Genomic DNA, 24,466 nt, shown 5'->3' with positions numbered 1-24,466 from the left:
GCTCACGTGTGTGAACACGTGAGCAAAAAATCATGAAAACAATGGTTAAACTTCGCAGCTATTGAGGCTTTAAGAAAACAACATATTAAGGGCTTGGGGGTTTTTATTGTGTTTCTGACTTGCAGTTCTCGCCAAATTTACACTTTCCTTGCTCATTGGCAAACTTTTGGTTAATGATAAATTCATTCGTTTTTAATGCATGGGAATATAAAGTACAGTAGTTTCAATCAGCATACCCTCAGAAAATGGGGTAGATCGATCGGGACATTTTTTATCTTTATTTCTGTCTGACAAATCAAAAATACTAACAGAAAAAGTCAGCAAAATCTTGCGAGATTTTCTAACATACGAACTTACAGGTTAGGGTTAGACGGTGTTAATAAGCATAAGTTGGCCTACCAAAACACACAATACATCGACTTTTATTTGGTCTAACCTGTCAGGGGTTATATTCTGGCATTTGGGATCATAGGCAAAAAATATAGGAACTACATTTACAGGCTGTTTGCCAAAATACATTTATTTTAATGTAAATTATCAAGCCACATTACTTCAAGTGATCGCCGATTTTCGAATATACCAGCTTAAGTCTGGCTAAACACGTGGAAATGCAGCGAAATAAGTCTTTGGTTCTCGGAGATCCCATCCAAATTATGTCTTTGTTCCATAGACTCGACGATCAGTCCGAACATATACCAAATATAAGTAGAAATCATCGTGTAACAACATTTGAACAATTTTGGAGGGAAGCGCCGTGTCAACGACGTAAACAGCCTACTCTAACACCGTTTGAACCACGGGAACTCATGCGTCAATATGAGCAAATTTCTATTTACTAAGTCAAATAAATGCTGACGAGACGCACACGTCTTCTTTCAAAGATCAATGCGCTTGAAAGCAAAGCTTTAGCTGTGAACAACAGTTTTGGTTTCTTTGTGAAAGAAATCGATGCGAAATCTACTGATACACAGGGCGTCGATATCATTAGTGGTAAGCCCTAGCTAACCTAGCATCATTGAATTATACAGGATGTCAATACCTGGTCTTCCTGCCACATTTACCAAAAATACAGTCAGAACCCGAATCCCCGCCCTCGTAAACAATGCTGGCTGTTAGCCTCTGTTGCACTCGGAGTTTATAATTATATTTTGCTACATTTCTGGTACACGTGCTCACATTTGACCTGGTTTCGGCAATAGATTCAGTATAAGTCATTTTATTTGGGGGTGGAACTTACAGATTTAAGTTTTTGTCCTACATTGATTTTTTGACGTGGCCCCTGACCGTATACACATAGTTTCCATGACGTAGGATAAATTGCATATAGTGAGTGCAAAACCGTGCAATATAACCGAGATCAAAGTATCGAGTTTGCTTGTGTGTAATAAAGATTCATTTTGGTAATTCAAGCAATACTGCGAGAGCACATCCATCCGATCAGATGTGTTGAGTTTTATCTGACATTTGACATTGACAGTCTATTGGCTGTACGTAGCGGGTGAGACGTTCAGATGTATGCCGTTCAGTGATCTCAAAACCAATCCCATGCTTCTGTTCGGCGGAGAGCTCTCGTCAACGCTGAAGACGAAACTGTGTAGCAGACTGGCCATGGTCACCTTCATCTCGTTCATGGCGAAGTTCTGTCCTATACAGTTCCTGCGAAGAACATAATAACAACATATAGGAATAGGCAGATTGCTAGTCAACAGTAATAGATATATCTTCCTGCGATGTAAACGAACAAGCCATTATAATCATTGCCTGATCGAGCAAGTCTTAGATAATCGTATCTGTGTACGCACTCATGAGAATCACTTCCACAAGCTAATCGTGGGTAAAAAATCACACCAAAAGAGACTCGTCTCACTTAAGCATGTCAGGTCTGTCGTTCAAAATCCAAATTTTGGGTACAGAATGTCAAACTCAGGGCCTCCAAAGAGCACAGAGGGAAATTACAAATTACATCCAGCCGTATCTAAGTGTATAGTATAGTATAGTATAGTATAGTATAGTATAGTATAGTATAGTATAGTATAGTATAGTATAGTATAGTATAGTATAGTACAGTACAGTACAGTACAGTACAGTACAGTACAGTACAGTACAGTATAGTATAGTATAGTATAGTATAGTACAGTATAGTATAGTATAGTATAGAATTAATGGTATAGTATAGTATAGTATGGTATAGTATAGTATAGTATAGTATAGTATAGTATAGTATAGTATAGTATAGTATAGTATAGTATAGTATAGTATAGTATAGTATAGTATAGTATAGTATAGTATAGTATAGTATAGTATAGTACAGTACAGTACAGTACAGTACAGTATAGAATAGACAGTTATAGGGCGAACTGCACTGAGATTACTACAGTATCCAAAATACTTCCTTTGTCCTCAGTCTAAAGCCCTATTAAGCCTATAGCTGTATAATTTTTTGCGTTCACTTACCGAGAAAAAGCCACTAAATCTCAGGAGGGGTGTTTTGGATACTCTTTTTTAAGCCATATAAACTGTCCACGGAAATGATTGCATTGCAATTCCCGATTTTGGGTTTGGTCGATCAAATTCACGAGCACTTTTGCGTATATCTAAATATGCAACAGGCAAAATTCAGTTGCGAGTCGAAAAATATTTATAGTTGTTAAAAGTTGTTAAAATAAAAGTTGTGCGTTCGTCGCCAATGTTTTACACGATTCTGTTGTTAAACTTCAGTAAGACTTTTTACATACTTCTTAATTGCACTTTATTTCAAACTTTCTCATCGAAATAAATGTCAAAAATAACTTATTTTTTCAGCACGCAGATTTAACTTGCATTTGCAAGTAGGCGTCTGTAACTTATAGATAAACACAAGACATACCTCGGTCCGGCAGCGAACGGCACATAGGCATACGGTGATCTGTCTTTGCTGTTTTCGGGAGTAAATCGTGTCGGGTCGAAGACATCGGGTTTTTCCCAGACCAACTCACTGTGATGAAGGCCGAATATATTGACGGTGCATCTGGAACCTAAGAATACAGAACATAACCAGCTTCTTCGTCTCCGAAATGATGTCTACCTTGATTTCTTGGAACATTCATAATAATTGAATACATTGGGGGGAGGGGTTCATGCACAAATCGAATATGAAAATTGGCAATGTTACCCTTGGACGTCACCACATGTTCGTAGTACAGCGAGTAATACATAAATATCTTTCTGATCGGACGAGAAAATAATGGTGTAATTATGTCGTCAGACCTCTTACCTGTTGGAATGGTTCTACCGTCGGGTAAGGTCAAAGGTGACTTCAATATCCGACCAATAAAAGGTACCGGAGGGGACAATCTCAAACTTTCTTTTATACACAATGTGAGATAGCTTAGGCAAGCCAGATCATCCCTGAAAATGCGAGGAAATATTTTCAGCAGACATGTTTCTGTATATTTGAATCATCTTTCAAACAAACTGACATGTAGTCGCTCCACTTTTAAAACTGGTCAAAACGTTTTATCCTGTGCTAAACCAACACGCCAAAGGAGAAAAAAGTTGGCACGCATGGGTTAGTATCATTACGCAGAAATTAAATTCATCAAAAAAAAACGTGTAGTCTTGTCATTCCGAAGACAATAAACTTTTCGCGCTTCAAAGTAGTAAGATCACTGATCAACTTTAAAGAATAGATATAAAACTGTACCACTCTATCTCCTTGTTATCTTTCTTGGCAAAAAGTTCGTTGACTTCATCTCGGCATCTCTGTTGATGTTCAGGGTTCTTCGCTAGGTTGTACAGACACCACGATAAACCGCTGGCTGTCGTGTCGTGACCTTCAAACATGAATGTGTCAACCTCGTCCCGGATCTCCTGGTCTGTCAGTCCATTGCCGTCATCATCCTGCAAGATTACATGGCGAGAGGAAATTCGCTTGATCGAGGCCGACATAATGTATTCCTCTTTGAAGAGTTCTTGATAACATTTGTGTGTTTTGAATTCAAATGATGAAAACATTCTTCCAAACTGCAAGTCAATTTCAGGGTATTTAACGGAAAGTATCGATTTAAGTGTCAGGATCCGCGGCTGACTCGCAGCGTGTTTGCAAGGTTATATCTGATTGGTCGATTGTCACTATTCACAGCCACTTAGGGAGTCTATTTGTATTGTTTTCATTATATTGGTAAGATTCAGCCACCCAATAGGCCAAACCCGGAATTCGAATCGACCACGGTACAAACAAAGCCATGTGCGCAAACGCGCTCAGACGTACGTGTATTTCCATACGCGTTAGTACACATGTGGGCTTGTTTGTACCGGCATCACGTGATTATTTGGGCCTACTGAGAGCTGAGTCTGTAGAACGCATCGCGTCCTTTTTATTCCGGAGTAGAACCATTGATAACAGCTTCGAAATCGCTGCGAGTCGGCCCAGGATCCGTCGTGCAATTGATAAACACCTGAAAAGGTGTCGTCACGCATTCTCCTTCTATGTCAATGATGAACAGCTACGGGAAGTACGACGGAACCTCGTCATTGCACCCACATAAGCAGACAGTAGCGCACAAAATGGTAACGGCATTGTTTTGTTTTGTTTTGTTCTCGGAGTTCTATTTCTAAATTACTGCGTACGGTATGCACCCGCAGCGCGGAACAACTTTCATGGCAAAGGCCTTCTTTGTTTGGGATGTTAGTGCTATATTACCAGCGAGAAGCATTTTTTAAATAATTACCTTTGCATAAAGCAGTATGTCCAGAAAATCCATGTACTTCCTGACTGAATCTTTCCCTTTCCTCCCGTTTCTCTCTGAAGCTAGCGTAGATTTTCTCTCCTGAATCACTTTCCAGGAATAATTGTGGACGATGGTCAAGGCCTTCCTCATTTTGTATCCACTCGGCGACAAGTAGTAGATGACGTCATTGTGATAAGGTGGAAAAGCTTCTCTCTTGACCATAAGATCGGCGATTTGGTAGACAGCTTGAATGTATGGGTATTGCCTGGAGGAAATATTATACATTTCACTGTGCCACTTTCTAGAGAGGGGCGTCGCCGTCAGAACTCATACGTATGTGCCATTTTCGTGTTTACAAACAATCACAGACAAGGAGAAACAACAATGCCTTTCATGTACGATATCTAGATGTATCACGTCAACATAGCTGCAACGCTCCAAGTTTGCGATGTACATTATGACAAACGAGTTTTAACTTTCATCAGTACTTGTAAACAGTGTTTACATTGGTCGTATGGATCCCACACGACCGTTGAACCCTATAATTGGAATTCTCTCGTATTCCAGCGACCTTCCTGTCTTCGACCCGATGTTTTGTAAAAATCTCCCCTCATCGAGAAAGGGGAGTTTCACGAGTCTCTGGTGACACTATGCTGTCCCTTCACAAAACCATAATATCATACCGTTATTTTACAATCTGGTGCACAGTTTTAATCAATTAATGGTCGTGACCATTAATTCATTTTCGCAATGGTTTCTTTTATCGCGTCTAAAAGCGGGTTCGAATATATGCATGGTCACCCATTCATTCAATGTCTTTTAATATGTCAATCAAAATAAGTAGTATCTCGCATCAAACAAAATTCATGAAAAATGGCCGACTTTGTCCCTTTGAGAACTTCAACCCATATTCAAGGAGGTATATACATGCTGTACATGTAGATACAGCATCTCAAGATAAGTAAAATGCTTCATCAAAATTTAAACTTTTATGAAACGTCAGAAGAAACAAACTGTCCGAAACACGTAAAACTACTTAGTTAACCATAAACAAACAAACAAACAAACAAATAAATAAATAAATAAATACGTAAAATATATACAGTGATAAGATACTTTCGTCCCGATCATTTACTTTTATGCAAGGTTTGATATTGAACTTACTTTACAGTCTGACAGTGACTTTCTTGACTGAAGATACACTTCAACAGGCTGTCCAAGGTCATTAAGCTTATGTGTTCAAACATTTCCAGGGTGACAGTGTTTGATTTGGATGATTTGCATAACGAGGACCACTTATCCTAGGAGAGAAAAGCATTCTGACTGTGATGTGTTCAAACGTTTCAAGGCAAACGGAGTTTGATTTGGAGGGACTGTATTGAGTGGACCACTTATTCTTGGAAGAACAAGGAGATTCAAATCAGGGTCGCGATTGGAGACTTGATGGAAAGCTTTCAAAGCATCCAATACATTGTATTCAATTTAAGTCATGGACTAAAGCAAAAGGTGATGATCGGTATGAGTATTCCAAAAGACAATGGCTGATCTGACAAAAACAGCCGCTAACTCTTGAAATGTGAAGTAGCAGGATTGATGACGCCAAGTGAAATATACTGATTTGAATATCATGACGCGCACGGTAATGCCATTGCAATCTGCGAATCTTACCACCAACGTCGACACACATTGATTGAAGACATTCATGTACGGCTTCAGGATGTCGAAATGAAATCCTGGCGTCAGTAAACGTCTGTTGCGGTGCCATTTCACACCTTTACTCAAGAGAAGTCCGTCACCGAGCCATGGCCGAAGAAAACCGTAGAAAAGCTCGTCTTTCGGCTCTGAAAAATAATGACATCACGTGATTTGAGGTAGTGCGCGCCTAGAAATTGAGAGACTTAAAATTTTGGTTAGCTTTTTCTGTAACTTTAAGCGATTTCCATTCTAAATAGGAAAATACAAAAATCAGGCGTAAGCATGCAACATGTGGTACCAGGGAAAGATATTACATAATTAGTCTGAAGTTCGTTTTCAAAATGGCTGCCATCCCTGTGTTAACTCTACAGGGGAAAATAAACATTAATTTTCAAAAATCAAGCCGATGGACACTCCAATTATGCAATGAGCTTCGAAATGAGTTACAACAGTGGTAGACCAAAAAGAATTGTGAAACGTTTGGAAGTCCAAATATCTACATCTGTCCCCTAGGCGCATTCTACCTTATAGTGATGAACCACTTGTGTGTCAGAGAATAATGAAGTGCCAAGAATGATTATTCAATACAGGAAATATATCCGTCATAGGCAAATGTAGTAACTGTCTTAGAGCCGAAATGTCCCCCGGAGGGCGTCCTTTGGCTGTAACATTGAACTTGCCTGTTGTTTTCAAGAGCGCTTGGACTGACGAAGGGTGATTCAACAATAGCGTCGCCACGAACGGACCCATCCATGATGCTCTTGCCGGGCTGTAAGGGGCATTTAAGTCACCCGCTATCATTTCAAAGGCAGCGTCGTCCATTTTTCCGATCTGAAAATAACGTAAAAAGCTGGATAGAAAGAGCAGAAGTATCAAGTGATGTTTTTTGTAGGTGTCAAGATTTTTTCGGTGACGAAAAGGTCTAACGCGGCCAGTTTGTGTGGATCACGCCGAAGCAGTCCTTCACTATAGAAAACCGCTTTATTAATCAACCCTTTGAGTGCTGTAATTTTTCCCACACAAATTTTCAACATTTTATTATTATGAACTTTTCTGTAATTTTGTGATAAGTTTGGACTAAATTGAAATAAGCTTTCAATGGCCACAATTTTTGACCAACATTTGGGGGAAATCTGAAAAAAATTGTCTAGATCTGAAAAAGTTGCTGGCTGTGTTATATTCTATTACGGCAACGAAATTGACTTTGACACTCAAAGTGCCAAACTAATAAGCAACGGCTACAGTGAAGCATAACACTCGGTTTGAGAGACAGTCCGATATCCGAGTGGAGTCCAGTGGCCTGCATTGTTTCTGTCAAAGGTAGACGTGACTTTCATTCGGGAATGAGAACTTTCCCCTTGATAAAGCAGTTTTGGCGGGAAAGTTCATGAATCACGAGAAAGGCACGTGATGGACTTAACAAAATGTCTCGAACAGATTGAATCACTGATTGGTAGAAGAAACAGTGATATGATGTGACGCCTGGAATGTTGCCTTTTCGATTTTCTCACCTCTAGGTATAGAAATAGGATGAGTACATGTTCCCCTCGTTGTGTACTTCTTTGCTTCAAAGTGACAATTGCTGAAAGTTTTCATTTTTTGTTGTATAGCAGCAGCACGTCTGCTTATTCCCCGTACAAGATGTGAAATTACACTGCATATTCTCCTTGCTAACGCAACTTATTGAATATTTTTATTTTTAAAGATAAATTTACACTGACATTAACATGGAAAGTCTAATGTACCTAATAGTAAATAAGCAAAACAGCCAAATAAAAGTACAAGACATTGTATAATTGCGAGGGACTTTACTGCACACTTACACTGTATACAGGGAATTGTCGTCGACCCATTAAATCCACTACCTATCCCCTCCGTCAAAGATACAACTTGGAGCCCTCCCTACACGGTAATTCGTAGCCCAGGGTTCGCGCTTACGTTCGCCACAGTCGCAAATTGCGAATAAATGTCCGTTGTGGCAAAAAAAATTGCTACGCCTTCGCCACGCGTGGCGAAAGCTCGTGAACGGGTGCCGTGTTGGGATCATTGACCCAAGACGTTGTCTTCGAAAGTCGCGTCAGTCCGCGATCCCAGACCGACTGTTTTCCCGAAGGACCAAGAATTTCGACGTGCGGGTGTTTATGGTGATCGATCCAAAATATGTACTGGATTATTTATGTAGCCTACTATACTAACAACTAGTCGTTTTTACATTATTTTCCGCTATCCAAATCTTTTAGCATAAACGCTGCAAGCATCGTACGAAACATTTAACCATGTACATCACGTACGTGTACGTCGCGTCAGGGTGCAAGCGTGAAGGCTAATTTGAATTCACACCAGCATACACAGAGTAATATCAGACAGAGTGGCAACAGCTATTGTTTAAGGCGTGAAGCGGTTACGTAAGCAATCCATGTTTGCCTCGCCTCACGAAGCTCTTGGCTCTCTTTTCCGAAGAGTGCCGACCATGCACCCTTCGGTAATTTTCGGATTTTCACCAATTGTTAAGCGAAAGTATGTTCGACAAAGCTTGTGTTGTAGTTGTCGTGTGGTGCTGATCGGAATTGATGTGCTGGCGAAAATGCGAGTGTTTTGAGCTTCAGGAAAGTGGGTTTTACCGTTTTAAAATTCCTCTCATATTTTCATGAATATATAATGAGTGTGTTTTGAACCAAATTTGAAAGTCTTTTATCGATACTGTCTGGTTTTACTCAATGGTTTACGGTCAGTCACACCGTCTTTTACACGTGCGCCAAGAAAGGACATGTTTATGAAACTGCTGGCGTGTTATGTTTGATTGGCGTGAGGCAGTGTTTCTGGCCTGAGAGCTCACAAAGTAACTATGGTTGCTACGCGACTGGCAGTACGATGCCATCTCGTCGTATGTTTCGCATAATCTCGTGTAATTATCAACCACAAACCAAGCCTCCAAAAAGTTTAACACCTTTGAAGCTCATTTTAATATGAAAAGCCAATAGTCTACTGAGACGACCATGGAACAAAAGGCATGCAAGTGTTGCCACTCTGTCTATGATATTACTCTGTGCAGCATAGCAGCACAACGCGTATTCAAAAAAGCGTGCATCATCGTTAATCACGCGGTTCTGTCACCTTTAACCACGAAAGGGACCGTGTGTTTAACAAATCAAAATAACCCTTAGATCAGTCAAATTATCGAAATATTCAGTCATTCAAATATCTAGCCTTTGAACAAAATAATTCGTTGCTCTGTTGTACGTCGACGACCGATGATCGACGGCAGAGTTCTTGAGCATGAGACTGAAGTGATGGCGTTGGACTTTGCCCAGGGCGAAAATGAGCATGCGCGAAAAAGTTTCAAGATCCCCAGTTTGTATACCCTGGGTCCATGTTTGGGTAGTTTCGAGACACCCAACAATGCAAATGTGTTACGAATGCACGGTACGATGCGGCTTGCGGGCAGCTACGGTTGCAAACTACAAAGAGTTTATTGATTGTTCTCAGCTGGGAAGTAACTTGGTTTTAAAAAAGCTTCTAATTTACAAAAAATAAGGAAATAAGAAAACCACCATGAAAAGAACAAAGACAGACGAACCACGGTCCCAGACCATGGTCGAACAAATTACAGCAAGGTTTTTGTCTGTGCATGAAGTATAAATGTGAGACTACAGATGAGTCGGTTGATCATAGATTTGTCGTACTGTCGAACTGTTTTTTGATTTTTCACGGACTTTGCGAATTTCATTTATTAGTCGCCACGGACACCGTCCGGGGGGACTTATAGGTTTGGTCATGTCCGTGCGTGCGTGCGTGTGTGCGTCCGTCCGTCCGTTCACGCAGATATCTCAGAGATGCAAGAAGCGATTTCATTCAAACTTGGTACAAGGATTACTTCATATGTCATACAGATGCACGTTGATTTGTTTTTGGATACGATCCAATATGGCCGCCAGGCGGCCATTTTATTACGATTTTTTCATGTACAGAGCCATAACTCAGACATGTTTCAACCAATTTTATTCAAATTTGGTACAAGGACATTGACCAATGTCATAGATATGCACGTCAATTTGTTTTGTGATACGATCCAATATGGCCGCCAGGCGGCCATTTTATTACGATTTTTTCATGTACAGAGCCATAACTCAGACATGTTTCAACCAATTTTATTCAAAGTTGGTACAAGGACATTGACCAATGTCATAGATATGCACGTCAGTTTGTTTTGTGATATGATCCAATATGGCCATAACTCAGACATGTTTCAACCAATTTTATTCAAATTTAATACAAGGACATTGACCAATGTCATAGATATGCACGTCAATTTTTTTTGTGATACGATCCAATATGGCCGCCAGGCGGCCATTTTATTACGATTTTTTTCATGTACAGAGCCATAACTCAGACATGTTTCAACCAATTTTATTCAAAGTTAGTACAAGGACATTGACCAATGTCATAGATATGCACGTCAATTTGTTTTGTGATATGATCCAATATGGCCGCCAGGCGGCCATTTTATTACGATTTTTTCATGTACAGAGCCACATCTCAGACATGTTTCAACCGATTTTATTTAACGTTGGTACAAGGACATTGACCAATTTCATAGATATGCACGTCGATTTGTTTTGTGATACAATCCAATATGGCCGCTAGGCGGCCATTTTATTACAATTTTTTCATATACAGAGGCATAACTCAGGCATATCTCAACAGATTTTATTCAAAGTTGGTACAAGGACATTGACCAATGTCATAGATATGCACGTCAATTTGTTTTGTGATACGATCCAATATGGCTGCTGTGTGGCCATTTTGTTACGATTTTTTCATTTACAGAGGCATAACTCAGGCATATCTCAACCAATTTTATTCAAAGTTGGTACAAGGACATTGACCTTTGTCATACATATACGTCGATTTTTCATGTGATACGATCCAATATGGTCGCTGGGCAGCCATTTTATTACGATGTTTTCATGTACAGAGCCATAACTCAGACATATTTCCACCAGTATCATTCAAAGTTGACATTGACCTATTTCATACATATGCTCGTCAATTTGTTTCACGTCATGTAGCAGTAACATGTCAATTATTGAAGTTTCGTAAGTAGGCTGATATGTCAAGAAATATGTACTGCATCAAATTCATGAAACTTTATACAGACGTTAACTGATGTTAAGCTCACATTGCTTTAACATTGAAAAAGACATTTATCAGTGTCATTTTAATTAATTTGTAATTGCATAAGTAATGAACTTTCCTAATTAGGGTGATATAGCCACAAATTAATACAACGTCAAATGTGATGAAACGTGATACAGATGTTGATCTCATAGTGTTGTAAATACTGCATCAAACTTTATGAAATATGGTACCAGTGATAATCTGTTAAGTGTTAGAATTGTATGCAAAAATGTTTTGCAACATCCTGTTGATTAATTCCTAGTTGACTCATTTTATGAACTTTAGGATGGTGGCCTACATTGGTTTTATGTTTTCATCACCATGGAACTCATTCTTGGCCATTGAGCGCCATCTGTATCAAAGTATTTTTATCACAGACCTAATTAATGAAGAGGACTCTATCCTCTCTGAGGACATGTAATCAAAGTACCCATTATTAACAAGTGGGGACTGTGTCATCAACGATGACTTGTTTTCAAAACGTAGTCTTAAAACTAAGCAATTTTTTAATACCAATAGTTTTCTTGATACTTTAGTCAGGCAATCACTGTAATTTTGTGAAGATCACCAATAACGGTATATACAGCAGTTTTTAAATCATGTAAGAAATAAAAAAGAGGAACAATTATGGCCAATGACAATTATGACTTCGATGATTTTTTCATGACATGTTGTGCAAGTTTTGTTCCAAGAACTCTAGTAGACCTATTTGTTGTTTGTGTCATAATGAAAGTTAACAAAAGTTTGTTTGTCCCTGTCTATAAAGAGAGGGTCAATTTATTCACCAGCATTCATAAAATAAAGATCTGAAAGGAAGTTACGACCAATTTTCTTTAATACATATTTTTTTTAATTGAAGGACAGACAACTTTCACAAAGGACCTGGAGTTTTACTGTGCTCCTGGTCACTATTATCTGCAACTATAAAATTGGCAGAAAATGTGCTCAGCAGTTTATCTGTCGAGGAATTAAAGTGTATGTACAACAGCCCTGGCCCAACATTTCGATAATAAAGAACAAACGTTATTGTAAATAGGGTTTGTGCAATTTGTATGTGAAATTGATTTGTTGGGTGTGGCTAATAAAAATGCTTGTGGCTAAAAAAATTTGATCATTTTAGCCACACTAACAGACTGTGGCTACAATGAAAAAATTCCTAGCGCCAACACTGTAGACCGTACGTTAGGACTAAAGTTGTGGCCGTTTGAAATATTGGAAATATGTGATTAAAGAAGGCGCCCCACATGCTTGGGTCATAACTGGTACACACTGACCAAAACGAATATTTGAAATTATTATACACCTACTGCCGTAACCTATGGGAGTTTGACTGTCCAATAACTTTCCGTATTTTGTATAGTACGTTGAGTCCCGAATACGGGAGACGCGCGACGCGCCTGTTTGATCTTTGACCTCGCGATTATCGGATTTAAACAAACTATTTTACGGTGAGTTATCGACATAATAACAACTTCCACCAAAATGTATTCGTAGTATAAGGTTTAAAACACGCTAAACACAAAACTGAGTCTAAATGCAATTGATTTTTATTTTAAAAAACTAATTAAATTGAAAACATTCAGCGAAGTTTGCTTGTACTGCACTGAAAATTAATTGGCTTCGTGCCAACGCAAGGGACTTGTACTACGGAGGCGCGCGTTCCACTCATATCGCGCGTGCCGCATCCCTCAAAATTTACCATAGAATTAGTTTATACGGACGATTAATGGAGGGAGGTGTATAATAATAGGGTTATACACAAAATACGGCCCTGTATGGACTCGGGCTCAGTGAGTGACGTATTGGACTCGCCTCCAATACGTCACTCACTGTGCCCTCGTCCATACAGGGCCGTATTTTGTGAATAACCCTATATTATTATACACCTACTGCCGTAACCTATGGGAGTTTGACCGTCCAATAACTTTCCGTATTTTGTATAGTACGCGGAGTCCCAAATACGGGAGACGCGCGACGCGCCTGTTTAGGGTTTGTAGCAATTTTATTTCAACAATCGCGCGCGTTCCACTCATATCGCGCGTGCCGCATCCCTCAAAATTTACGATAGAATTAGTTTAAACGGACGATTAATGAAGAGAGGTGTATAATACTAGGGTTATACACAAAATACGGCCCTGTATGGACTCGGGCTCAGTGAGTGACGTATTGGACAATACGTCACTCACTGAGCCCTCGTCCATACACGACCGTATTTTGTGAATAACCCTATATTATTATACACCTACTGCCGTAACCTATGGGAATTTGACCGTCCAATAACTTCCCGTATTTTGTATAGTACGCGGAGTCCCGAATACGGGAGACGCGCGACGCGCTTTCAGGGGTTTGTAGCAATTTTATTTCAAAAATCGCGCGCGTTCCACTCATAGCGCGCGTGCCGCATCCTTCAAAATTTACCATAGAATTAGTTTATACGGACGATAATGGAGGGAAGTGTATAATAATAGGGTTATACACAAAATGCAGCCCTGTATGGACGAGGGCTCAGTGAGTGACGTATTGGACTCTCCTTCGCTCGTCAATACGTCACCCACTGAGCCCTCGTCCATACAGGGCCGTATTTATGAATAACCATATAGAACAATGCATAACGGTAAAATAATTGCAATATATTTCGGCCCAGTCCCAAGACTAATTCTATTGTAATCGTCTTGCCTGACCTTTAGGGCCTAAGCTCTTAAAATGTAGGTGAAACGAATTCACATGAAATGAAATACAATTGGCATGTTGTGCCAACCTTGGTTTATTTGGCGTTCCTTTAAAAGGGCAAACTTGTCGTTTAAATGCAAAGGAAATTTTATACTTACAAGATGCAAGTGTCCCCAAAGCCAATGGCGCCTCGGTGACGGAAACTGAGCTAAGTCCCGCTCGTTCCGCCATCTTTGTTTGAAAAGCCGAGCAAATGTCGAAACGATGAACAATAGGGTGACAGTAACCGTCGTCAGTTTTAGAAAGTGAACTGCCTGGTATTCTTGAAAATCAGTCAGTGCCGACATAGTGAAGGGAGATCATACAAGATATCGAATTTGATCACCGAGCAAACGTACACTTCGTTGCATCGCAAAGGAAATAAATAATTTTCACCAAGCTAGAGGGTTTCAACTGCCCTTTGCTCAAAGGTTAGCAAAGTAGGTCAATAACACGGTGATATAGAGATGTGCTTCTATACGCCCGGAATTTACTGCCTAAAGTGGAATAGGGGCAAATAAATGAGCCAAGCATCGTCTGCAGGACATCATATAGCATTTTGCGTCTGAAAATCGACATTTGTCTCTGTCAGTGGTCCATATCTGCACAACTGTAGGTCTACAAATATTTTATCATCAGTTCTACGGAAAATCTAGGGCAAGTCAATATAATACATCTTGACTTTTTAAAGGCCTTCGATTCCGTATCACATGATCTTCTCATCCATGAAATCAAATCTTTCGGCTTTCATGGCACTTTACTGCGGTGGATCACTGCACATTTGTCAAATAGAAAACAAAGAGTTGTTGTAGAGGGCGCAAATTCACAGTGGTGTAATGTATCGTCCCGAATACCCTAGCGTTCAATATTGAGGCCAATTTTGTTTCTATTATACATTAACAATTTACCAGACCATGTTAATTCAAACACTATGGTTGTACTTTTTGCAGATGACTCCAAATGTATCAAGTAAATCAACCGTATTTCTGACTGTCTAACACAAAGTGATATCAACAATTTATTATTATTATTTTATTATTATTGTATAAATTACTGTTCTTAAAAAGGATAATCACCTGACTGCTCAGAAGAGGAGAAAAATCACAAACAGGCAAACACAGACTATATAAAGTAAACACATGGAAAGTACACTAGAGATTGAGTGTCCATGGCTGTTGGAACAAAGTTCTTGCTTTACCATAACTACACGTTAGGCAGTGAAATCTGCTCCCTGAAGGCAATAATTCAAAAGAGGAGTACAAAGGGTGCTTTACGTCGGCAGTGATTGCTCGCGCTTTACGCAGTATTGCATTAATTTTATTATTGAGTTATGATAGAGACGGAGTGGGTCTACCAATTATCTTAGCAGCTGTTTGCCAAATATTCTACATCTTGTTGCGATTTATGGTAGAGAACAACGAGATATAATTGAGTGAGAAATGGAGCATGCGTTGCAATGCTGAAAAAATGCAAGCTCCTTATAAGATTAGTAGAAAACACAGCCCCAAAGCAGAGAAAATGAGCATAAGCACAAAATAATGTATCTTTAACAAAAAACTTATTATAATGTTTTCAATGTTAGGATGAGAGCTCCATTCTTTTTCAGATACAAGTCGATGACACTGATGAAAACACGGCTTCATCATAATTGGGGTTTTTTGTATGCAAGGTAATCTACAGTGTCAAGCGATGATTTTCAATCAGAGGAATATATACAGCGCCAAAATTCATTTTCAATGTAATGTTCTGAGGCTCTGAGCAACAACAACAAGATCGAAAAGCTCTCTGAAGGAGATGCGATTTCACGTCGTTTGCGAAGATGTTCAAGGAAGATACACAATTTACTCGTGCACTTAAAAGAACAAGTCACAGCGAGTAATACAGTGCCCAGACAATGGACTCCCAAAAAAAGTGTTGTAAGTATTCAAGAATTGCTCTGCCATTACGGTAGAAACTCAATACCACAACACGCAGTCGCGGCATTTTTGAGTTACGAATAACTACAATAATGTAGACGAGATTGGCGAATATTTTGACGTAGGCCTTCCTTCGAATAGTATATAGGAACATAACACATTCTCTCTAGGACAAAATGAAAAAAAAACCCTAAAATTTACTGCGACATACTCGAACGAACCAGACGATGTTTGCGCGCCACACGACAGGGTACTGCAGGCATCATTCGTCTAGAAGTTATGAATATGATCAATAAATATCATGTATTAAACTTTTCTATTATACAAAATATTGACCGTCAGACCCTTGAAAATCAGTTTCTACGCCCAAAGTAAAATATTTTTTTTCAGGTCATTGCTCGCACCAAGTTTAGAATTGTGAGTCATGTCTTGCATGTCCTTAGCATAATGATCCCAAACAAATAACACACACCAGGATTCATTAACAACGTGAAAATCTTGTACGTGTCGACCTACTTTGACTTCACAGCCATAAAATTCTGACAAGGAAGATCAAATTCATTATGCTCAGTGACTTTAAAGCAAAGAGGTCACGGCATATTGAAATGGAGTAAAAAGTAGGACATCAATTGAAAGCTCTTTCCAAAATCGTAGCTAAAATTAAGAGTTTACCCATTTGCTGTGACGTAACTCTCGTGCAGCACAGTTACGACCGCAGGGGACTTATGAATGGCACAGTACAGATAAAATACAATACTACTATTAACCCTTTGAGTGCTGTAATTTTTCCCATCAAAATTTTAGTGCAACATTTTACCCATTTTATTATTTTTGTGTTGTGACTCTTTTAATAATTTTGGACAAAATGGACATATTAATTGGTTCCAGTTTTTATCAAAATTTCGGTAAAAATCTGAAAATATTATCTGGGGTAAAAAAATTTATAAAGGTGACAAAAATTCACTTTGGCGCTTAAAGGGTTAAAATGTTCTTTTGTATACGAGCCTTTTTTCATTGTTCTCTTCTCTGACCCTATCTAGTTTCCTCAGTCTGTGCATTAAAGGGGAAGTACACCAAGGCTGATGTTTACTTTTTTGATTATTGCTTTGGGGTCGCTTATATCCGAAAAGACATTTTCGCCGCTTCATTAACCTAATGTGTTTTGAATCACGGGGAAAACCGCCAATCTTAGCGCTTTCATCACTTGATGTAGCAGGGACTATCTTCCAATGGGTATGGCAAAAGTATTTGAGGGAGGGGTGGTCAACGCAGAAATCCTATACGAAAAGTTTACCAAGGGAGGGCGCACTACATATTGCATATATCATTACCAGTGAACAGTCGTGACTCACATGCACGGAGCGAGGAAATACAGGGCCGAGAGGAGAGAGCAAGAATAAAAATGTTCGTACACAAAACTAGCAGCATTCTTTATTATCTTTACTGGAACTCATTCACAAGCCCCTGTGTTACGACTGGCCAATTTGGGGAAAAGTATGCACGTCTTTCCTTCCTTCCCTTCGTTTTGCTTTATTTATTTATTCAAATTTATCTGACAAATGAATGTAACCATGTGTAATGCTCAAAATATGTTCAGCGGGGTTTTTGTCTCAATGTCCTCTGAGCCGTTATAAAGGTTGTTTGTGTAAACAATCACCACGACTGTCACAGTGGTGCCGATGAGAATACCGCAAACGGACAACACAAGGGAGATCTTGGTCAGCAGGTTGGCGCAGTCGTGTTTTGCCTCTCCTCGTTTTTCGTAAGCCTGAGAGAGAGAGAGAGAGCGAGAGAGAGAGAGAGAGAGAGAGAGAGAGAGAGAGAGAGAGAGAGAGAGAGAGAGAGAGAGAGAGAGATTAAAGGTATACAGTCACCTGTAATCCAAATATGCCCATATATGGTTAAAGGTGGTTCCTTGGTATTCAAAATGCCCTTCTGAGGGCGCTGTTTTTAAAAAACGGCCACCAGCTTAAAATCTGTGATTGGTTAGATTTTCTCTTTCCATGGTAACTGTGGCAAAATTGGAACAGTTGACAGTGCACCTTTAATAGTCTCATAGTGATATGTCATAATGTAATAACTACAGTTAAATGTTATAGTTATAGAGAAGCGAAGTCCCCATAGACGAGCACCAAGAGAAGGGCGGGGGGGGGGGGGCTGTGCATAACTGCTTGTGGTGTACTTACGAATCCAGATACGACAATAGAAGCGATGCCGATAGGAAGGCAACAACAAAGTGCTGTCAAAACAGCAATTATTATCGCCCCTGTGTCCAGGTTAGTCGGAGAAGTCGAATCGGCGTCGTTGATAATCGGAGGCTCCTGTTTCCTGACATTTAACTGCGTAGAAAGAAAATATAGTTTGTCAGTTCATGGAGGTAGTATGGTCAGTTTCAACACCTCTAGTAGTATTACTCTATGTTGAAGTATTTGATGGAAGGTTCAGCGAGCTCTTCGCGGTTTTTGAAACTGTGTGAGTGATCTGTATCAAGCAAAGCACTGTCTTTGCACAATACACTTCATTGCCACAACAGAATGAGTCTTTTTCGTTTAAACTATCCGTGATCCGTTTCAGCATTCTTTACATGTCATTGTTGATGTCACATTCCTGCCAGCCAGAGTATGATTTACACCCCGTGAATGGAACCAGCGCAAAAATCAAGTAACGCAGAGGTGTTGCCGTAAAGAGGCTTGTGTTTTACGACGATGTGATGTCACGACCCGGCTGATAATCGGGAGTGCTCGTTTCTGATTCCTATACTCTTGGCAATTGCCTCAGGGTTGTCTGAACAACAACTTTTGACATACAAAACATCCAGCTGACGCTGATTGTGTCCTACAGTAAATACAGTAGTACTATGATCAGGAGCAACCGAGGGAAAGCATACGTCGTTATGCCTGCGTATGTAGCGGCCGTATAAAACACGTGGCGGAAAAACTCAGGCATGTGCATCAGACATGCGTAAAGATAAGTTGTCGCCACATGATCTTGACCTGTAAAATCAGACGAAAATGACCGCAAATATGACAGGTAGGTCAGAAATTCTTTCTTGTGATGTTTTGATTTTGCTAATTGCTAGGTGCGACTTTGATAACCTGGGTAAGATTTTGAAAATCACGATAGATAATTTGTGTCAATTAGTCAGTTGGTCAGCTTTGCCTGTCGGCCTTTCTTTTCACCACCAAGGAACGACACGCGGAGGATGAAGTTATGGCCTCTCGTTTCTTCCAATACATTCACTAGAGTAAACCTACCCTTGCATAAGATGGCTGAGAATTTCGCATCATCTGCTGCAGCGCATGCGGCGTCGGTGGAAAGTTTTGTTGTATGGAACCTCCGCACGTTTGATCACAGGCTTCTGTTAGAGAAAGTCACGGAAAATGCCAACCGTAATGAACAGATTTACATAACACAAAAAGCTGACATTTCATTTCACCGATTTCACACGTTACGAATGATTCCAAAATTGATGAGGAACAGGGAAATTCCAATGCGGATGTCGTGGAAATCGCCGTGGTCAAATAACACAAAATAATTGAACATGGCGGCGCATTTGGAAAAAAAAGACTCACATTACTTCGATTTATAATAAAGTCTTTTAGTATGTTTGTCGTTATGTCTGCCTACTATCTCCTCTGCTTTGTAAGTTTCAGTCCAATATGGCCGACTTTCGAAAGAACGACAGTTATTTTTAGACCAAAACGACAACTGTGCATATGAATGAAACGTTTCAGCCAAGTTTATTAAACCCCAGTCCGCTGAAAGATAACGCAGTCATCACATGTTTTCTCAATAAATTATACCTGTCAGTGCTGCCTTTGTATACTACGTCAACTCAAAGAGTATGGTGAAGATTTATAGGGTTGTTTGGTATTTTATGTCCCGCCTTTTGAGTGAGCCAGACTGATGCCATGTATCAAATGAAGTAAGTCATACTTAGCGCAGAATATGTAATACCGTTGATTTTTCTTATTTTCAATGATCGCTCGGCCACTCCAAATTAAAACAAAAATTAAAGTCGTCAAGCAGGGTCACATCAGCACATCAGTCTATCAGTTTCATAGTGAAGTTTTGGCGGGCAAAAAGACGATTTTCTCACATGTAAGAGAGAGAGAGAGAGAGAGAGAGAGAGAGAGAGAGAGAGAGAGAGAGAGAGAGAGAGAGAGAGAGTTTTGAAAAAATTGTAAAACGTCGATAGACATGACGCAATAAACCGCCTTACACACACCGTACCGTTTGTCGTTGTTGCACAGGCATAGGGATTAAGTAGAGTTTCAAGTAGGCAAGTAAACGATGGCTAGCTATTATCAGGTGTGACGGAATGAAATAAGTCAACAAGATACCGATGTTGTGACAGGCGGATGTGTCAACGATCGATATGAGCGTAGGAGTATGAGAGAAACAAAAAATCAGTGACTGACAGTTGCCTTTTTTTGTAAGGCGAGTGATAAAGTGTGCTGACCCAACATATACGAGCACCGGTATATTACGTGTGTTTTGCTGACACTATTGTTTCCATTTTCAAATCATACGGTTGTCTACCAGTCGTTCAAATAAGCCATGATTTCAAAAAGAGAAGACACAGTTTAATGTTGCCACAGGTTTACTGATGAATGTAACTTATTGAAGTTTTTGAAGTGATTTTGACGAGTTATTGTCCTTTATTTAAGCACTATGTATTAGCTCCTAGGAGTTTCTTCACTCACTATTTTGTGTCAATATATTTAGCCAATTTTTTCACATCATATGTTAAACCGAAAGTTTCACTTATTTCTGTTGTGATAGGGCTTCTGAAGTCCCCGCTACAATATCAATGTGTAACTACAGCGCCACCACATGCCTCTATCACCATTTTCGTCATACATAGTTGTTTCTATGGCGAGGTACAATGAACACGATTGGAACTAATTTGGGATAATTTGATGGTGTAGTAATGTCGATTTAATCTACAAATGTTGACTCATCTGCTTTCTTTTTTATATTGCACACTTGTTTTTATGAGTAATTTTCGATATAGCAACATTCTATATATATATGGCACCTGACACTTTTGAGAAATTTGCAAATATGAAAATTCAATTATCCCAAATTAGTTCCAATCGTGTTAATGTCAAAATTGAAAGTTGTCTGACTCTGTTCCGAATCTATTACGATTTTAGAATGTCATGGACACCTATCTCCAGACTTATGCTACGAAATAATTGGAATCCACATCTTGTCAAAAAGTGGACGAACGGCAAAAGCTTGAATTAATGTTGATACCATTACATTGATCCGACCTGACCTGACCTTTAAGTGCCGATCATTACTGCTTATATTCAAGCGCCTTCGTTGTGCTAAGTCAGCTTTGGCACTGTTTCCATAGAGCATCGCTGCTACTTGGATTGCCTGGATTGTCCAATTTTCATTAAAAAGCTGTCACCCCGCCCACACCCACAGTAATAAATAAACTTCGAACTGAGGGGACCTTTCAACCGAGGCACAATTTCGTGATAATTTAGAGAAGAACGGAAATTTGTGGACTAGAAAAATTCGCTCTGTGTGACTGTAAGTTAACAGATTGTCGTATCTCCACACGCACACTTTATCAAGCTTTTTCTCAAAATATTCAATTTAACGAGGAAAAATGTACTATTGCTGCGTGACGACAATCACAGACAGAAAGCAGAAAGAGTAATAGTGTATGTTAAATTGCAGCAGCCGAAGGTCAGGGAGACTGACTGCGGTAATGAAGTTCACTGAGGTCAAAAGTCAACAACGCAGTGTTACGATTATTCAGTGTGAAAAATGATAAAAAATAATGGCGTGCGAAAAGTGTTTACCCATTACCATAAAATTACCAACCAGATATAACTTTTTGCATAATTTACCAAATTTTGCACAATTTACAAGATACAACTGAAAGATTTTAAACGCGAAATTTATTTCTACGTTCCCTACAGAGGTTACTATAAAAAAATAGAAATATCGATTTCAGTTTATACAATTGACAACAGAACAGCAAAAGTGCTACAAAAATGGAAAGTAATATGAAAATAATTTCAAAACATAACTCATCAGAATAGAAGGATCCTCATACACAAAATGTTTTTGAGGTTACCATTTATATCAGCGTGAAAAGACCTGTGAATATTGGCTTTTGAATTCAGTTGAATGTCGCTTTTACGCATTCCACACACGACCACCTGGATTATACCTAAGTGCGGCCCGTAATCTCAAGAAATAAATATTCCCACCTCCTGGTACCCGGCCAGTGTTGGCGTTCTAATCTCTTACAAGACGGATCAACTGATAAAACTTCGCTTTAAGGTAGACCGCGACTTGGACTCGTAAACTTTTAAATTATTTTTAGGTCTACCGCCTTTGGGGACCTTCTTAAAGCTCTTGAAGTAACGCAGTTTTCACCGTTTTAAGTTTTCGGAAATCGAAAATTTATTTTCCTCATCGAGTCGACACAGGGATGAGGGCCATCTTGGTTAGTATCTGTCACCCTCTTCTCAAGTACCAAATTTTGCACGGTGACCCATGAGTTTTATTCTTACTCTCGACAGGGAATGGTTCAAAGTTCTCTACGGAAAGTTCGCGTGCAGAAGTTTAACCCTTTCACCACCATAGTTTGACCCAAATCCATTGTTTTCTATGGTAAAGTTGGACCCGTACACAGGGAACTGGAGGTCAAAGGGTTAAATCGTTCAATTTTGAGGTGCGTACAACCTTAAGTTTAACATAGTGTATAATATCTGTCGTTGTGGTCCACATTATACGTCACTGTATCTTGCTGAATCTCGGTCTCGCTAAAAATGGAAGACATACCACACGGCAACAAACTGCCTGACTATATTAAATAAAGCAATAAATAACGATTTTGACCAGTTCACGATAAATATGTAAGAGCGATAGCGAGTGCATATATGAAGTGAACTGGTCAAAATCGAGTGGTATATTGGTGTGATTTATTGCTATTATATCATAACACAGTATATTGAAATTCTGACGTGGAACGTCAAAAACGGGTTTTTGCCCAAGCTGAGAGCTCGCGCGTATGCCAGCCGTGGTATATCGCCAATATACCACGGTTCTTTTCGTGTGTCGACCAATCAGATCGCTGCATTCTTTGCGGCATCAATATACTGGTATGATATAATATATGATACTGCACGAAACTATGGTTTTACCCAAATCACATTCATCTTGCCATCTCTTAGTCCGAGGAATTGAAGAAAATGAAAGAATGGTTGCGTTCACCTCCTTTGCGCTTAACTATTACGGTAGCCTATAAAAAGTGTTTGGAGATTTTTCAGAAGGGAGTTTTCTACCCGAAATTTCACCGGAAGAAAAGGGAATTCTGATGTGCAACGGAAGAACAATGGCTTCACATTTTTACTTTGATGTGTGGTCCATTACAAAAATATAATTTATCACTGTCGTAGCGACCGAAAGGAAGACACGACTGCAACAGAGAAATATTAGGTGGTCGCAAAAGTTGTTAACTTTTAATATATAAAGAAGTGGGTTTTTCCTCGTCATATTTATCATCAGAGGTTAAATAAAAAATTTTGAGATTCGTCTTAAAAGATAGAATGCTCTTCATGAATTTCAATTACGTTCGCGGCATTCATTCAATTAGTTTCTGCTCTTATACTATTTTTCTCAGTGTCAGCTTTTTGTGGAGTCTTTAACGTGCTAGACTATAAGTGCCAAGTCGCATTAGACGATATTATCCCGTGATAGGTTTGGTGGAGTCTGTTAATTTCTTGGTGGAATGTCATAGCAGCCAAGGAGTTCAGCTAGAAAGGGAGTTTTTGTTCTAAACTGTCTCGAGGTTTTGCATTTTTTTACGATGTGATGTTTTGTGAGGAAGAGATTGTTAAACAAGTATCAACCACTGCCAAACGCCACCAGAGAAGTAAACGGCATTTTATGTGCAGTTTTGTCACCACGTCGAGGGCCAGTCTTTCCAAACTCAAGCTTGTAATGCTATTGATCTCAGATTCTGTGACAGTTGCAGTGTCAGCAAAAATTATTTCAACCCCTTATCTATTTGTAGATGACATATCGTCCTGTACTGTGTAACAACTTTTCTTGTGGAGGCACAGCCAAGTTATACAAATGTTGTATTACTTACCATATTTTACAGATTCCATTGTGTTACCTAGCCGTTCTGAGATCTACCCGAACTGGTCCGCCAAAGTTTTCTCTTGACCGCTTCCGCCCAAACCGTAGCTCAACAGTGTAATGAAGGCAGCAAGGACGAAGCGA

General features: G+C 39.4%; 1 protein-coding gene and 1 long non-coding RNA gene across 2 annotated transcripts; both read right to left on the bottom strand.

Annotated features, from left to right (window-relative positions):
- Positions 1 to 246: 246 nt before the first annotated feature.
- On the bottom strand, positions 247 to 14,692 carry LOC139130394 (cytochrome P450 4F12-like). Its single transcript, XM_070696201.1, has 9 exons — positions 14,411 to 14,692; positions 7,085 to 7,235; positions 6,378 to 6,550; positions 5,874 to 6,010; positions 4,710 to 4,974; positions 3,683 to 3,879; positions 3,254 to 3,387; positions 2,867 to 3,014; positions 247 to 1,656 (listed from the first exon to the last, which is right to left on the bottom strand). Exons 1-9 carry the CDS (start codon positions 14,597 to 14,599, stop codon positions 1,479 to 1,481), a joined length of 1,572 nt encoding a protein of 523 aa, XP_070552302.1. The 5' UTR covers positions 14,600 to 14,692; the 3' UTR covers positions 247 to 1,478.
- Positions 14,693 to 15,811: 1,119 nt separating this feature from the next.
- LOC139130386 (uncharacterized) lies at positions 15,812 to 24,466 on the bottom strand. Its single transcript, XR_011551839.1, has 4 exons — positions 24,333 to 24,466; positions 19,462 to 19,565; positions 18,394 to 18,546; positions 15,812 to 17,975 (listed from the first exon to the last, which is right to left on the bottom strand). It is a non-coding gene; the product is annotated as an uncharacterized lncRNA (long non-coding RNA).

Source organism: Ptychodera flava, chromosome 1 (assembly GCF_041260155.1).
Source record: "Ptychodera flava strain L36383 chromosome 1, AS_Pfla_20210202, whole genome shotgun sequence".
Classification (NCBI taxonomy): domain Eukaryota; kingdom Metazoa; phylum Hemichordata; class Enteropneusta; family Ptychoderidae; genus Ptychodera; species Ptychodera flava.
The sequence above is the reverse complement of the archived record's forward strand: the minus strand, read 5'-3'. Positions and strand labels throughout refer to the sequence as shown.

Coding starts and splice junctions, on each gene's coding strand:
- LOC139130394 (XM_070696201.1), bottom strand. CDS start 14,599: ATGTCGGCACTGACTGATTTTCAAGAATACCAGGCAGTTCACTTTCTA. Junction 7,236..14,410: donor TTTGGGGACACTTGCATCTT/GTAAGTATAAAA, acceptor CGTTATTTTCAG/ATCGGAAAAATGGACGACGC. Junction 6,551..7,084: donor AGCGCTCTTGAAAACAACAG/GCAAGTTCAATG, acceptor ATTATTTTTCAG/AGCCGAAAGACGAGCTTTTC.